Here is an 18,225-nt window from a genome sequence, read left to right as displayed (position 1 = left end):
AGTTCTCTGAGGACAGCTGCCCTAGCCAGGAGCATAGGTCCTAGGCTGTGCGTCTAGACTGAGCAGCAAGTCATTTCAAGAGTTGCTATAAATCTACAAGGCTAAGTGCTGCCCAAGTGCAATATATGGGGCCGGCGTCTGGGCATCTGTGACCATTCGGGGTTTGAGAAGGTAGAAATTGGGTTTATAAAAAGGCTGCTTGCTGTACCCAAGCCCACTAGCAACTATAAATGCCACATAGAAATTGGGCTAGGATATATAAGCGATTTTGTGAGGCTGCAGCCTCTTTTGTTATGGTTGAAAATATTGACCAAGGGGGAAACCATACTGAATTGTACAGTCCTTACTGACTGTCTGAATCTGGAAAAAAGTTCCACAATACCTTGTATCGCACACATATCCAAGATCTGCAACTGGCTGAATCTAAATGAGCTGTTCTGGAATCTGAACACCTTCAGGTATAGCTTCTACAGACCACTGACTAAACTCTTTCTATCCCAATTTGCAGAGGAAAGTATGTTAAAAGACTCAGGAATGTCCACACTCAACGCCCTTGTCTAAATCAGCACTTGTTCTGGCATTGAACCTTAGCTCTTATTGGTTATTAATCTACACCACAGGTTCCTGCTAATAAGACTACTCCTTCGCACCGTTCACTTTCTTGTTGCATACCCCAGACAAGGTATGTTTTTTGTTAACCTACCTGCGTGTCCTTGTGTCGGAGGTTCTGCACAGAGCGCCCTGTACTTTATTCTCTTCTGCAAACATTGCTCTTCGCTAAGGTGTGTGGGTTCATGCAACCACTCCTGAAGTAGACAAACTTAAGGCAGTGCAGGGTTGCCATGGAGTTTGTGAAAAAGCTATCAACTGTGTGGTCATGCTATTCAATTGCAGTCTTCATATAGAGGGCCATACGCATACGCTCTGTCCTGCCCTATGAAGTTGTGCTTTCTTTGTCTGTGTGTCACAACCTTGTTATAAAGTTCTCTTTGATTTTATATGACAATGGACTTTAATGACTGATTTTACGTACCTTTGTGTGTTTTATTGCATTTTGTTTTTATAGCTGTTGGATGATTAGATAATAGCACTTTTCATTCTTGCACTTTAGATATGCTTTCTTACATATGAACAGCCGGCTCCATATATAAAGGCACAGGGATTCATGCTCACCCTTCTATAAAAGGCTCATTACTACATCTTGAAACATAGCGGATCCACAGAGGCTTTTGTTAACGAATGTGTTCTGTAACTGGCGGGACATGTTGCCTTATTGTACTTAGTTGTTATTCTCATCCATGCACCTTGCACTTTAAGATCTGTCTAGTAGGTTGTCTCTATGGTCTATTCTGTATGGACGTCATTTCATGTAGAAATGATCTTTTGCAGTCTTATGTATGATGTATTTCTTTATCACCTGTACATTTATGTTTTTGACAAAAATTGAATAAAGGCTGTGACTGATTGATAGCATTACTTCATTATTTACTAATTTTCACACATGGTTCTCCTGTCTGGGCAAAGAGTTCTCCTCATTAGTAACAGTTTAACAACCAAATACAAAAACAAAAGCAACTGAAAGATGACCAGTTAACCTTTAGAAAAGAGCCTCTCTCTGCACATGAACAAGTTGCCATGGTATTAGTAACGTTTGATCCGTTCGAGCTAGAAACACACTTTTTTAGCTAAAATCTTCAGATTATGCACCACACAATGGATTATGTGGCAAATATGGCAGATCCATAATTAATCTAAAAACTCCACGGCGCAGATTCATATAATTGCAGTAGCTCTGACCATACCATAGGAAGACTCCACATAGTGAGGTATAGGGAAAAATATAAAAGTTTATTTAACTCTGTTAGACCTGGCACCTTTTGGCATGATTTCCCCTTTCTTTTTGCTTCTCCCTCCGGGTTTTTGACTGTATGCTGGACTTCGTCTTTGCTTGTTTTATGACTCTGGGCGCTTTACCACTGCTGTCCGGTGCTAAAGTGCAAGTGATCTCTTTGTAAAAGGTAATGGTAACTGGTTTGTCCATGATTGACATATTTAATTTACTTGTAAGTCCCTAGTAAAGTGTGCCATGCATGCCCAGGGCCTGTAAATTAAATGCTACTAGTGGGCCTGCCACCCACATGAATAGCCTTGTAAACATGTCTCAGGTCTGCTAATCCCAGCCCCCCTGATACACCTCCATAAAAAAAATGTTTTCCATAGATTTTCAATTGTGCTTTTGTATCATTAGAGAAGTAATTTAGCTTGGGTAGCCTTTGCTGACCCAAGACAAATTTTTCTGGACAACATTTTGAAAAATGGCAGATGTGTTACAGTGATGATGTATAATGGATCACCCCCCCCCCCTCGTAGTAAGAACCCCATGCATCAACTCCTCTCACAGTAAAGAACCGACACGTCACCTCCCCTGTGTAGCAGTTTGGAACCTACGCATCACCTCCTCTTGGAGCAAGGAACCAATGAATCATCTTCCCTGTGTGTAAGGAACAGATGCATCACCTTCCCTGCATGTAAGGAACCGATGTCTCGCTTTGCTTTCCGGCGTCTCACCTCCCCTGCAACTGTTTCCACCTTTGATTTTGATGCATCCTAGGTACTTTGTGCTTAAAGTGACACATCCATAGCTCCACATGAACTTAAAACTGTTTTTAACCTTCTAAAGTAAAATCTTGATTTGTGTATGTTGGATTTTTATCGTTTTGGTCTTATTTGATTTAGATAAAGATTGGTTATTTATCTAAACTGGTGTGGTGTCCATTTGTAGAGGTTTCACTGTGTTACTGTATGTTTATGTTCAAATGCTTTACACATTGCCTCTGAGATAGGCCTGAATGCTCGTGCCAAGGTACCAAGGGGGTGAGCAGGGCTTATCCTGGGTGTGTAATATCCTTACCCTGACTAGAAGGAAGGATCCCTACTTGGACAAGGTGCAAGCCACTGCCAACTAGAGTACAGGCCCCCATTTCTAACACATTTTTCTTTGTTGAAGAAGTTCTACGATTTTTTAGTTAGCAACACTATGTCAGGAGGTAAAGATCCTCTGCTAACACCTGCTTTGCTCATGTTTACAAATTCAAATCAATGGAAAACCTGAAACAAAAAGAATATTAATATAAATTACTAATATTGCTAATATGCGGTCTAACACACATCCTTATAGAGCTGCTATTTTGGAAAAGGGTTGCTCTGAGAAGTTATTTTCTGTCTCTATTAGATTACCTGATGCCAAAATGAAGCATATAAATCTCATGGTTCCTGAAATATTACATCATCACTGCAACACATTCGTCATTTTAAAAAATGTTGTCTAGAAAAAGTCGCCCCGGAGAATCTCTGGCAACAATTTTTTTTACGGAGGTATATCAAGGGACCTGGACTATGCCACTGCAGTGTCTGTGTGCACAGTTTTAACCTGCCATTTCAACCTAGCAAGTGCACCCACTTGCCAGGCCCAACCCTTCCCTTTTATTACATATAAGTCACCCCTAAGGTAGGCCCAAGGCAGCCCCATGGACAGGGTAGGGTGTATTAAAAGGTAGGACATGTACTGGTGTGTTTTACATGTCCTAATAGTGAAATACTGCTACATTTGTATTTCACTATTTCTATCGCTCCCGTAGGGTAACATGGGGATTGCCTTAAATTATCTTTTAAATGCAATTTCCCATTGTGAGCAGATAAAGATATGGAGTTAGAGGTCTCTGAAATCACAATTGAAAATGCATCTTTTTGTGGATTTGGTTTTTAAATTGTGTGATTGAAAGTGCCTCTTTTAGAAAGTAAGCATTTTCTTGCTCAACCATTCTGTTCCTCTGCCTGTCTGTGGAATCCACGTCTTGTTTGGTTTACAGTTGGGCTCTTGTTTATTCACTCTAGACCAGAGGTCTTGAAACTTTTTGATGCCGAGACCCCCTTGTAAAACCTTTTTAGGCTTAAGGACCCCCTTCCAACAAACGTTTCTAGAAACTGGTACTCCTCATCATCAACAACTATCGACAACCATAAATGCGCCTGTTAGACATCATCACATCCATCCATCCATCATTCATCCACCCACACTTTCACACATCCATCCATCCTTCATCCATCCACCCTTTCATCCATCCTTCATCCATCCACCCACCCTTTCATTTATTTATTTATTTTATTTATTTATTTAATTTGTATAGCGCGTTATAACCACCGGGGTCTCTAAGCGCTGTTTGTCCAGATTACGTAGTGGGGTTCGGTATTTACTTGATCTTAACACAGCGCCTAGAGGCTACTCCATGCTTGCCTGAACAGTGTGGTTTTTAACTTTTTCCTGAAGGATAGCAAGTTACATTCCTTCCTTAGTTCTGGGGCCAATTTGTTCCATAAAGCAGGTAGCGTGTTAGAGAAAGCACGTCCTCCCACCGTGGCCAGTTTAAAGCGGGATTGGGTCAAAAGGGTAGCGTCCGACGAACGCAAAGTCCTGCTCGGTGTATAAGGAGACAGGCGAGATTTCAAGTATCTCGGTGCATTACCATACAACGCCTTATGTACGATGCACAATCCTTTAAATACAACCCTCTGCCGAATCGGGAGCCAATGTAGCTCCTGCATCAGAGGGGAAGAGTGGGCAGTCCTAGGTTTCTTGTAAATCAGCCGATCTGCGTCGTTCATAACCCCCTGTAGCATATCCAGCAATCGCTGAGGTAGGCCAATATACAGGGAGTTTCCGTAGTCCAGCCTAGCCAAAATTGTGGCTGAGACCACGTGTCTCATGGTGGAAAATGAGAGTAATGCAGAGATCTTCCTCAATTGTCGCAGCAGGCCTATACAGGTGCCCACTACCGTGGTGACTTGTTTCTTCATAGAGAGTTTATCATCCACGTACAGGCCCAAACTTTTGACTGCAGACGCCGGTTCCGGTGGCACACCCAGCTCCACAGGCCAGAATTTCTCGCTCCAGGGGTTGCCCGCGATGGAAATAGGCAACACTTCCGTCTTGTCCGGGTTGATTTTTAAAGAGTTCTCGGACATCCAATTAACGGTGGCTTTAAGTATGTCCTGCAACCTGGTAGACGCTCCCGGGCCATCATCCAGCCGGATGATTATCTGGGTGTCATCGGCGTAGTTGTATACTAAGCAGTCCATCCTATTCAGGAGTGCAATTAAAGGCTGCAAGTAAACATTAAAGAGTAGGGGTGACAGGGCAGAGCCCTGTGGAACCCCACAAGTGATGGGGGCAGAAGTGGAAAAGAGATCCCCCAACTGTACTCTTTGTGTCCTACCCTGCAGGAATGATGTAAGCCATGCATGTGCTGTGCCCCTGATACCAAAAGACCTCAACCGCGACAGTAGTTGTTCATGGCACACGGTATCAAAAGCCGCGGAGAGATCCAATAGTACCAGGGCGCTCGGTGTTTTTATATCGATGTTTTTATTCATCCTTGCTTCCATCCATCCATCCATCCATCCATCATTCATCCACCCACCTTTTCACACATCCATCCATCATTCATCCATGCAACCTTTTATCCATCCATACATCCATCCTTCATCCATCCACCCTTTCATCCTTCCATCCATACACCCATCCTTCATCCATCCACCCTTTCATCCTTCCATCCATACATCCATCCATCCATCATCCATCCACCCTTTCATCCATACATCCATCCTTCATCCACCCACCCTTTCATCCATACATACATCCACCCATCATTCATCCACCCACCTTTTCACACATCCATCCATCATGATCCATGCAACCTTTTATCCATCCATACAACCATCCTTCATCCATCTACCGTTTCATCCTTCCTTCCATCCATCCATACATACATCCTTCATCAATCCACCCTTTCATCCATCCATTCATCCACCCACCTTTTCACCCATCCATCATTCATCCATCCAATCCTTTTATCCATCCATACATCCATCCTTCATCCATCTACCGTTTCATCCTTCCTTCCACCCATACATACATCCTTCATCCATCCACCCTTTCATCCATCCACCCTTCCATCCATCCACCCTTCCATCCATCCACTCATCATTCATCCACCCACCTTTTCACATATCCGTCCATCCATCCTTCATCCATCCACCCTTTCATCTATACATTCATCCTTCATCCATCTACCCTTTCATCCATTCATTCACCCATCATTCATCCGCCCACCTTTTCACACATCCATCCATCATGATCCATGCAACCTTTTATCCATCCATACATCCATCCTTCATCCATCCACCCTTTCATCCATTCATCCACCCACCTTTTCTGTACCTCTCTCATGGGGGGAGAGCGGGGGGGGTCAGTAGCTCTCTGCGTCTTCTTCCTCTCTCATGGGAGGGCATCTCTGTGCCTCCCTGCTGGGGGCAGGGGGGCGGACAGGCTGTAACAACATCTCACCTGAAGAACAGACTCTCAGGCACATTTCTCCTGCACAGGCGGCAGGTATGAGGGTTCGTGCTTTGTGCTTTTCAGGCGGGACCCAGAGCTCCAGGCGCGCAACGTCCATTGAACTCAAAGGGCTACAGCCTCCTCCCCCAGCCACCCTTCCCTGCCCCCCAGCCCTCCCCCCCTCGTGTATGTGAGCCGGGCTGAAACGCCTTCAGGGACACACACACAAAGCCGCACCCGAGTACTTCACAGGTCTTAAAAAGACCTTTTACTTGTTTATGAGGCTTTATTGTTTTTCACCCCTCGGTATGAATTAGGCCTCCGCTGTGAGCACTCTCAATCAGCCCGCGCCACTAAGGCAAACTGACAATCTGCGACCCCCTTCCCAGGACTCCACGACCCCCTGCGGGTCGCGCCCCACAGATTGAAGACCCCTGCTCTAGACAGTCACAGAAAGGGAGCTGACGTGTGCCTTTACATATCCTGATCGCCGATCACCAGGCTGATGTACTTTTGTGAGCTAGAGTGGTGGGAGAAGTTGTCACTGACACCAGAATAGAGCTGTGCCTGTCCTCACACAAAGCTATGTCATCCCCCAGTAGTGTGCTGTAGCCAGGACAGGGAAAGGCAGGGTCTTGGGCACTACAAAGACGTTCCTTTGAAATTTGCCTACTTCAAAGGCAGAAACTGGTATAACTACTGGAGCTGTGCCACCATAACTTCAGAACACTTCTGGACTAACACCATTCTGCTAGGAAGAGGAGCTGGAGAAGCTGTCAGGAGGGACTGCCACTTTACTGTTTGCTTTGCTGTGCTGGCCTTCTGCTTGCTGCTTCTGTCCTGGGAGTGAAAGGACTGGACTTTGCTTTCTGTATCCTGCTTTCCATGGTTCTCCAAGTGATTGACTTGATCTTGCCTCCTGTTAAGAAGTCTCAGGGCCATCAAAGACTTCACCTACCAGTGCATGGACGCTTCTTTTGACAGTCCTGACATGCCAAATGGTGCCAAATACAGTTCCTGGCCCCTGGAAGTAGAATCTGGTGATCTGAGAAGAAACTCCAGGTATTGGCTCCCAGCATCTGTTTTATCGATGCAATGCGGCCCAAGATCCATGCATTGCCGCTGCCAACCTGAAGCGTGCTTCCTGATCAGCTTATCGCCCACATCTTCAATGCAGACCCCAGCTTGCCATCGCAGTGCGTCAATAAAATCACCTCAGCTTGAGTCCTGAGCACTTTTTTAACAATCCAACTCCGATGTATTCTCTGTTTGCTGCTGTGAAAACAACGCAATGCCTGCTTTGCTTGTGCTGCATCAAAGCAGTGCCTCTGAATTTTCGATTTATCGTCCCTGGGCACTGATTCTTCATCGACATCGCACCGCAGTAAGGACCCCGCTGCATCAACTTCCCTACTAGCAAGGAATCAACGTATCACTTCACCCGTCAGCAAGATATCGATGCATCACCTCCCTTGTCAGCAAGGAATAAATGCCTCACCTCCCCTGCCTAGTAGTAACGAACTGACACATCACCTCGTCTGCCAGTAAGGAATCAACGCATCACCTGCCTTGCCAGTAAGGAATCAACACATTACCTCCTCTGTGTAGTAAGGAATCAACGCATAACTGTGCTTTTCGTTGCCTCAACTCCCCTGCGTCCCGCATTGTCTTTGTTTTTGACGCACCCAAGGTACTCTGTGCTAAAACACCCACATTCATTTACTTCTAAGGATTAAGACTTATTGAACCTTTTAAAAGTGATATCTTTACTTGTGCATCTTGGATGGTTGCCGTTCTGGTCTTGTTTTACTCAGATAATTTTTCTAAACTCGTGTGGAGTTCTTTTGTAGTATTTTCACTGTGCTACTGTGTGTGTACAACTACTTTATACATTTCCTACGGAATAAGCTTGTCTGCTCGGTGCCAAGCTGCCAAAGGGGCAAGCAGAGGTTATTTTAGCTTTATAAATTACTTACCCTGACTAGAGTGAGGGTCCCTACTTGGACAGGGTACATACCGACTGTCAACTATAGACCCCATTTCTAACAAACTCAAAAATAAATATTACAAATATTTTTACATTTAATAATAATGTACATTCATTTTATTTATTTATTTTAAAGATTGAATAACTTAAAAAATGTTACAAAACTTTTTACTTAAAATGTTGAAATGCATCTTTAATTAATGGAGATAAATGATATGACAATTATTTTTCTGATGGGCATGAATAAATAGTAAAAGTGATGCATAGAATTAATTAAAAATAATTTCGTTATAACTCACTGAAAATATTGTTACATCAATTTTAAATTCAAACTAGGACATTCAAATATTTTATAATCAAATAATAACTATGTACTATATTTGTAAAAAACTATTTACCATTATCATACTTATTTATATTTGTAACTGTTTTAAATAATTTAATTTAATTTAAACATTATTTCCTGTGGGGTTTTATTTTAATTTCCATCCTCCATTATTTCCTATGGCAGGGTGTTGCACTACCAGTGGTCAGTTGGCCATGAGTGGTGCTGGAGGCTCAACTGTAGTTTTTAGTAGTATCTTACTCTCTGAGATTTTGTGATGTGCCAAAAGTAGTAAACTTACTCAAAATTGAAATTTACACAAAAGCATATGTTACCTTTGTGAATCAGCCCTATAATTATTAAAAGTAAGGTATTGGCATGGTGTGCAAAAAAACAATAGACTGGAATGTAACCCTGAATGATTATCATCAGCTGATATGAATTCAAGCATTCCATCCATCACATTTTTGTATATTTTACGTTACCCTAAGTGGGACGGTATGCCCAGATGTGGATCCCATGCACACCGTGACCCTTAAACCAAGCTATTCCAGTCTGATGAGCCCTAACTAGGATTAAACTGGTCCTGGGTTGCTTGTGTTGTGGTCCAGGGAGGACCTGGCCAAGCAGTTCAGGCTGGACTGTTTGGACTGGTCCTATTAGAGCATGGTCAAGACTGATTTACATATGGCAAGATTGAGGTGGCAGGGTGTGCAAAATTAGAATGAACTGGGATGCAGCTTGAGTGATTACCAGTGGCTGAGATTAATTCAAGCATTCATCCATCACTTTTTTGTATACTTTGCATCACTATAATTTCAAAAAGACAGAAAATTATTAACATCATCAAACAAACATTTAAAATACTAGAAACCATTATAACCCCTTCAATTCGGCTAACTTGTTTATTATTGTGCACCTGTCATAATTGATAATTAAATTGTATTGTGTTATTTAGAATGCAGAAGACCTCAATATTTCCACTGCAAATCTAAAGCTATAGTCAAGAAATCGACAGGCAATAGAGATATGGAGCCGGCATTACGTGAAACCTTGGATACTCAAAATTTGTAATAAGTATCTTGCTTTAGATCACATTAAAGGGGTTCAAAAGAGTAAAAACTGAATTTACATCTCTTAGTAATGCTAGTAAAGCAGTGTCCCAATTATATTGATAGACAACATAATATCTAGTTCTTTGGGAAATTGTAATATAAAAAGAATCTTCACTGAGCATCCTCAAGCAAATTGAAAACATTATGCACACAAGGAATGGTCTTGATGGGATATGTACTTTACTAAAGATTTCAGTGATGCTGCATCTTCTCTGCTTATTTGTGAATGATATCAATAACGCTTCTTCAGGCCACATCTTGCCCCACTTGACAGAGAAGACAAATTATTATACCAGTAGAGCAGTTGCATTTTAGATAGTTCCTATTTATGTAATTTAACCACAGGATTAATAAAGCAACCAGAAGAATGCCACATATTTAAAAATATTTTTGTTGTTAAAATATCCTACTTCTCACTGATAGCCTCAACAGTAGGATTCATTCATTCGATAAATCTTTATTTGGCTTGAGCAGCCATAAAAGAATACAATAAGAATTACAATTATGAATAAAAACAGCCATAAAAAATACAGTAGCAATACAAATATCAATAAAAACATTCAATGGATCAATTACGGCAGCATCCAATTACAGCATACAATAAATGGGTGTACAGTAATAATATAGTGGGTCAATTACAGCAGCACTAACTGACATCTTACAATGAATGGGCACACACTTGAAAGCATCCTAAAAAGAGCTAGTGACCATATTTCTCCCTAATGTAAAGTGCTCCTCTAGTAAAAATTTATAGCAGCTAAGCAAACTTTTGGGGTTTCCAGAAACCTATAGCCGTCAAGATATGAGTTAAAAGAGCAAGAGTGCTAAACAGGGACACAAAACTTTCTTCTCACAGATTTAAAAAGTGCACAAAAAAGTAGAAAGTGCAAAGTGCTTTGACTCGAGATACCATCACCCAGGCATGATGGAAAGTTACATAGACACACACAAACCTTTGGAATTATCTAAGGGAGGGAACTAGAGGGTACAGGTTTTCAGGGTGAGCTGGCCTCCAAACCTATCAAATCCACACACAAAAGAAGCTACTCTGAAATATTAGTCACTTACATAATGTAACCATATCCCAGCAAAGCACTAACTGTAGAGTGCTGAGCATTTAAAAAACATGTTAAGGACTGTCCTCACACCATCACTTAGATTATTAGAAGTGCCTCCCTGTCTCCAGCTGTAGGCCCACTCTCTATTGAAACCTGATTTTTAGAGAGAGGGGACTGCCTATGATGAAGCATGACATAAACTTTTTTTTTAAATGCTCAGCACTCTACTTACTTAGTGCTTTGCCAGGATACAGTTACATTATGTCAGTGACTAATATTTCAGGGTAGCTTCTTTTTAGTGTGTATATCGTGGAAAGTTATCTTGCCACCCGCCTTGAACTGGAAATGTCACTAAGAAGTGTACAATACTCAAACTTATCCATGTCAAATAAAATCTGTGTTGGGTATTTTCTATAAAACTATGGGTCCGATTACGATGTTGTGCGGAAACTTTCCGCCAGACTCCTTCTCGGAATCGAATCTGTCCGACTTGCGGTTGGCGGTTCTGCCCAACCGATAACGATGCAAACGAACACTGTTCGGTCGGACTCCCATTGACATCAATGGGAGCCCGTGTTCGGACTGACAACACTTGCTCCTATGCGGAAATGGGGTGTTTACGGAAAACCCTGCACCCTGTCCCAGGCACACCAGTGTGCCTGCCATACAGTGCAGGGTTTTACAGGGGGGTCCCTTGAGTATTCCCTTGGTCCCCACCAGAGTATGCAGGGTGAATGAGGGCCTGCCAGGGGCCCCCAAAGTCAGTTTCTGACAGCCTTTTCATGTCGGACAGGCTGAATTGGAATGGCTGTTGAAAACTGACATTGTAATTGCTCAGTCGGAAACCCTGTCCATAGAGCTGCACAATGCAGCACCGACCGACACGAATACTCTGAGAGCCGGTCGGGAACGATTCGGAATGACTGCGCGGTTTGCAATCCGACCGCGAACATCGTAATCGATCGGTCGGATTGTAAACCGGTCGAGTCGGGCAGAAGAGTTCTGACACGGTCTAGGAGAATCTGACTGTCAGTCTGAGGCTTTCCGCATGACATCGTACTCGGCCCTTCAGATAGAATTTCACCTCTCAATTAGAAATCACATTTTCGAAATTTGCTGAAAGTTTGCATGCATGCTTATCCTGGGCCTGTTCATAGTAGGCAGTCTGAACTAAGGCTTTCACCGGATGTGGCATTTGATTTGGTTCTTCCAAATGCCCACTGAGCCCCAGCTGCCTAAAACTGTTGCGTATATATGCAAGCCAGAGAATACTATAAGCATTATCCAGGGCCAAACAATCCAGAGTTATTCGCTTTAAAGTTTGCCTATTAGATAAATATACTTACCAAGTCCTTGTGTACCGTGCAAATCAATATACAGCTAAAATAATAATCTATTTTCATCTGCCAGTATCGAGTCAGATTAACCTAGCCCGATAGACTACTGCTGAACATGGCAATTGATTTTGTCTTCAGGTTGTAAATAAGCAACACCTTTACTGGACAACCACACCATATGAGGAAATATGAAAGAACCCAACATTTGTCCAGGCTTGTAATGTCCATTTGGTATTTAATTATTGGTTCTGTGCTTGGGCTTGAATGAAGAAAGGACAAAGATATTTCAATATAGATACCCTTTCAAGGGACATATTATTAACTCTTTATGATGCAAAACTTTAGGCTTGGACTATTAACTTGAAGATCTCTCCTCTTTATGAAACTTACGTAACAATTCACCCAGAGCCATCAGGTTTCCCAAAATAGGAAATAAAGGAGTAAGAATATTGTGTCTGTAATCACTTATCCTGAAGACATCAGAACACATTTGCGGGAGATCAGAGAGCATCTGAAAAGCATTGAAAATATATAGTTTTAACATGGATCCTTGCCTAACACCACAGGTAGAAGGACAAGGATATGTCAGTTGTCCTGTCATACCATAGACCATTGCTGCACAAGTCAAAATATAAATATGTTATAATTCGTAGGGAGGGGCAGGATGATTTATCAATATGCCTAAATAGTTTGTCCTTTGACTCAATCAAAAAACTAATTTAGGGTAATCTAGCCATTTTTCCTTTGATTTAATCTGATGTTGACCAAATGCAATTGTAAACATTCATCTACAGTACCCAGTCCTTCAGTAAAGCCATAATAAAGTTCACTAAGGAGCTCTGGTAGCTTTTACATGTTCCCATGTGCTGGGCTGAATTGCTTTCTACTTTGCTTTACTGGGTATGTCTACTCTTTGCAAATTTTCCTTATAATCAGGTTGTCTGCACTATTGGCTTGATGAGTAGTCGGACTGGCGTGTTTCTATATTTTACATTCAGTGTCAAGCCAAAATTTTTAAAAGAGCCTACAAGAAGAAATGGCTTTAGCTGTAGGCCACCACTTTGAGTACAAAGTGGAAGATGCTTTCAATACGTTCCCATAAGTCTCTGCAGTTAGAAATGAAGCCAAGGAAAGACAAGATCTTTCACCCTTGGTAAAACATTCCTGTCCAAATTATAGGTAATTCTATTCTACAGATTCATGGTGTTTGTGGGTGACAAGATGGTGCCCTATGTTCTAAGCAGGAAGTTGCACTCTGCTGGACAACTAAACTCATAGTGCTTCCCTGATCCAACCCAAAAACTCATAATCTGATTCCATCTAGCAAATTCTTCTTTCCTCCTCGCTGATGCTAAGAAACTTTGTTTTCCCACCTAGCAAAGAAATATTGTCTCAACGAACAATCAGGTGCTTATGCTGATAACACTGACCAATCGACTCTCATCACTTGACAATTCAGTACACATCCTGCCTTTCCTGTCAATGATTGTTTCAGAGTTTTGAAGTCATTGTTGTTTATCTCCTTTGCTACATATGAAAAGTAAATTGAGGCTCTTCCCAATTGGGTTGACACCGAGAAATATAGTTGTGATTTTTTTTTCACTTAACATTTCGCTTACATTTTCCCTCTTATGGCTGAATTCTCAGTTTTTCCTCAAAAGATGTGGAATTTCCCGTTATTTTATTTCATTCAAAAAATAAGGAGCTCTAATTTTCTTTCAAACACTCTAAACTGTTGACAGCATAACCTTTCCCTTGTCAATATTAAGAATATGTAAATGATAAATATGCAGTGATGGCATCAGCTTTTGTTAGTTGTTGGCTCTAAATATTTATTTGAAGAAAGAGAATAAAAAGAAGTGGGCAATGATATTTTCAAAGGTGTATTTGTTGTACTGATGTCCTCCTCGCTTTAGCCTCCTTCTCTGGTGTGATTGTCAGTATTTTTGGGGCCTGCTCTTGAGAGATTGTCGGAATAAGGGTTGGTACTAACATTAACCTTCATCTTTCAGAAATGCCTACAGATCGACCCTGACAAGCGGCCGCCATGTCCAGAACTCCTACACCACGATTTATTTAGCAAAGATGGCTTTGCCGAAAGGTATGGGTTAGTTTGTTGATCCATTCTAAGCGATGATTCACGCTATACTGCTTAACATGTTGCTTCTGTAAGTGGTATGAAACAGGACAGCATAGCCCTTGAGATCTGCAAGTAACGTCAACAAATAAATATTTTGGGGAAGATTCATCAAACTTTCATGCAGCGCAACAAGCCACCTTGCAGCGCTGCACTGTGCGGCATGAAAGGGCAGGAATTCGATACATTTAACATTATATGGTGCATCCCTGTCCATTTCTTGCGCTGGTGCACACGCTGCTGCCTAGCACGAATGCGGGTACCCTGGTGCCGTGGTGCAGCGGGGCCTGTGATGCAGACAGGATTGTTTTGTGCAGGAAGGGACAAGTTGCTGCACAAAAATCTTCCTGCACAAAAACTAACCTTCTTTAGCATTTTCCTCTTTCTATGTGTGCTGCAGAATGTAGCTCGCTTAGAAAGAAGAAACAACGAAGAGAAATAAAGATATTTCTCCTCGTTACATAGCATTGTGACGCATTCCCAAGTCTACCAGTATTGGCAAATCTGGGAATGTGCCAAAATCCATGGATGGATGCACGGAAATACCCATGCTCCACCCATGAAACACCTCTCTGGGTCACCGTAAAGCAACACAGTAATTTGCGCTGCGTTGCGTTACTTTTGAATTATCACGCTATGCAGAGCCATATAAGGTGGCAATGCGTTGTTGGATAAAACTTACTTAGTAGTTGCGTTGCCCTTGCTTCCCAATGCATGGCTCAAGGGTGAGCAACTGAGTGATAGATATTCCCCACAATAAGGTATGTAAAACATAATGGGGCATATTATCAAAAAACGGCGTTAACATTATCGCCGCTTTAGTGGCAGAAAACTGACACTAAAGCGGCGATAATGGGCTTGATAATACGCCTTTGTGAATTCCCGTAGAAGCCCATGTTCTGGTGTGAACATGGGCTTCTATGGGAATTCTCTACGGCGTATTATCAAGCCCATTATGGCCGGTTTAGTGGCAGTTTTCTGCCGCTAAAGCGGCGATAATGTTAACGCCGTGCTTGATAATATGCCCCAATGTCACTATAATTTATGCAATATCCCTTTCCTCACTTTGCTTGAACAGCCACTTTTAGCAAACAGGTACCAAACAATATTAGCCCACAACTTCAGGTTGTGGGAGAAATTAATTGTAGAAACAGTAGCAACCAATGAAGCCCAATCACTGCACACTTAAGTTATCTGCACCTCAGTTTGTTTTTCACCTCACCTTCAATAGCTGGGTCTTTAATTGTTGTTAACTCATTAACTTCTAGTAATGGATTTGTTGTCTTATTTGTTGTGTTTTTTTTCTGTTTTTAATGCCTTTGATGAACTTAGACTAGAACTCCAATGATTTGTGTTTCAGAAGCAGGCATGCAGAGCATAGTTATCCCACTGGAGCTGGAGTTAGTCTTGTGACGGTCTTGTAGAGCCCGGAGGCCATATTATGGAAAGTGCCCAGTGGACAAAACGAGCATGTGCACCCACTTTGCGTGTTCCTGGGGCATTTTCGTATTACAGAAGGGGCAGCAGATGCTTGTGCGGCACTTTCTGTAGTACAGATAGCTCTGGTGCACATATAGCGCTAGCTCTATCACAAAAGGGTGTTCCCTCATTTGAAGGGGGGCTGTCCCTATGCAAATGAGGGAATCCATTTTCCTCTGCGCCAGCGCCGTATTATAGACGCAGAGGTAGAGGCAAAGGAGCCATCAGGAGGTGCACTTAATGTGCGCCCCTTGATAGCAGCCCTCAGGAGGGGAGATAGGGGGTCCTTTGTTCCCTCCAGACATCCCCTTGCAGGCGGGTGCAGTCTTTCACTGCACCCTCCTGCAAGGGGATCTCTGTTCATCCTCAAAAGTGCAGGCAGTTCGCCCTTTTGCTACAAAGTTTTCGCAGCCGCGGAATAACTCAGGGAGGATGGCGCTGCACCCAGAGAAAGCGTCGGAACTGCGGCAGATTATCCACAGCCAGCTGCACAAGGCCAGTGTCCCTTAGGGAAAAGGGTGGGAGATTGCTGTCAATCGCGCACTCGACCAGGGTGGCCAGACTCACTGGGACACATTGCTGGCAACACTACCGCTGGGGCCCCGACGCTGTTAGTTCTTCCCCGCCGCCGTTGCTTGCTCCATCGCACGCCCGCAGCGGGGGAAGACTACAGCTCCCAGAGGGCATAGCGGCTGAACCGCCCACTTCCTGCTGGACCGCGCCCGGAGGCGCTTAAAGATCGCTTGCTCCCTCCGCATCGCGGACGCGCGCGGGCGGTGCCGGGCAGAGCCCGGGCAGAGGGCGTGCCGTCTGTGGCCGTCCGGGGACGACGAGGGACGGGACGGGCCAACTCCCTAACTTCTACAGAACATGGGTAAGCGCAAACTGCCATCTCCCACCGGTGGAGGGGGAATAAAGGCTAAAATACCCCGAAACGCATCTAGCATTATCTCCTACCTGACCACGGCAGTAGGGGCTTTGAACACCGAAATAGCGAACACTGAACGTGAACTGGGTTTGGAAATTGACAATTGAATCACTAAGGAGGGAGGTAACTTTGCTAAGCAACAGGTGCCATTAGAGCCCAGGGTCATAATTGAGCGTCCCAACCCGCCTGCTACTATAGATGTAACCCACTTGCCAGCCCTGTCCCCTGAGATTTGTGCTATTGTACCTAGTATTAGCCCAGCACCAGAGTCTTCAAACCAAGTAAGAAATCAGCGCAAAACCCAATTGAAAAAAGGGAAGGCTTTAATTAAGGACTTGACGCCTAAAGCACCTGTTACTCTGAGCCCACTCGAATCTTCAATCAAGGATATGGTGGAATCTATACTTACTGAAAAAGTGGAAACTGTATTGACAACTATTGCGAGTGATATTATTGAGACTTTAAAAGACTGTGTTGCGAGGATTCTAAAAAAATGTGAATGCTTGAACGCCTTTATGACAGCTAAAGATTCTTCCCCCCCTGTAGCCTCGGGTGACATAATGACTCCCTTGAGAGCCCAATCCTCTAATGAATACAGCGAAAGGATCGAGAACTTAACTCCAACAACCTCTGTGGATATGTCTCTTACTGAGTCTCATGGTAATAACCCACCGCCCCACCCAAACCAAGTTATTAAGGGACCTGAGTTGCAGGGTCAAACCTTACAGTCGAGGGAAAAAGATATAAGGAAAGGCCCCATTATAAGAAAACCTCTGATCACCCAACCGATCATTAACTTGCCCCCGGAGGCTACCTCGTATGTTGCCATTATTGTCAACGTCCCTCCCCTTGCTATTGGGGAGAGGGAATCACCTGAGACTTTATTAAAAAACATTAAGACTTGGTGTGACGAAAACTGCTCAGGGGAAAAGAATATATCTCGTAGCATAATAACTGGTAGACGGGTGGGATGGTTGGGACGAACAAAAAAAAACTCTAAAAGGAGATTGCCTCATTGTAAACTTTGCAATTCCGAATGAGGCCTGCCGTCTTTTTTGGGATGCTTCCCAATTAGATGCATTAGAGGAAGAGATTCGAGCTTTACCTATGGGCTTCTTTTACCCAGACACTAGGATAGGTACTATGGGAGTGAGGCACCCCCAGGCTAGGAACATCACTAACTTGAAGCACCCTATGCATAATCCACCTTCTCACCCTGTTAGAGACCAGACGTATAGCTGGGCAACCATTAAAACGGGACTACGCCCAAAGACACTGAGCGAGCCTGGATGTAAGAACTCGGAGGGCCTGATTCTACAGAATCATTTCTCCCCTCTATCTCAGATGGGAGAGATAGACTGACTGGTCGGCCCACAGAGCAGTCCGCAAATAATACACCATCATGAAGTTTCTCCTGTCAAAGAGGGTGGGGATATGAGGGTAAAACTATTGAGCTGGAACATCG

At 43.2% G+C, this 18,225-nt stretch overlaps 1 protein-coding gene across 1 annotated transcript in view; it reads left to right on the top strand.

Annotated features, from left to right (window-relative positions):
* CDKL2 (cyclin dependent kinase like 2) overlaps window positions 1–18,225 on the top strand; it is a 522,774-nt gene that overhangs the window by 345,942 nt on the left and 158,607 nt on the right. The window contains exon 7 of the mRNA XM_078677465.1: window positions 14,229–14,317. Coding sequence (XP_078533591.1) covers window positions 14,229–14,317 — 89 coding nt within the window. The remainder of the gene's footprint in view (window positions 1–14,228; window positions 14,318–18,225) is intronic.

The sequence above is a fragment of the Lissotriton helveticus genome, chromosome 2_1 (genome assembly GCF_964261635.1).
Source record: "Lissotriton helveticus chromosome 2_1, aLisHel1.1, whole genome shotgun sequence".
Classification (NCBI taxonomy): Eukaryota; Metazoa; Chordata; class Amphibia; order Caudata; family Salamandridae; genus Lissotriton; species Lissotriton helveticus.
The sequence above is the reverse complement of the archived record's forward strand: the minus strand, read 5'-3'. Positions and strand labels throughout refer to the sequence as shown.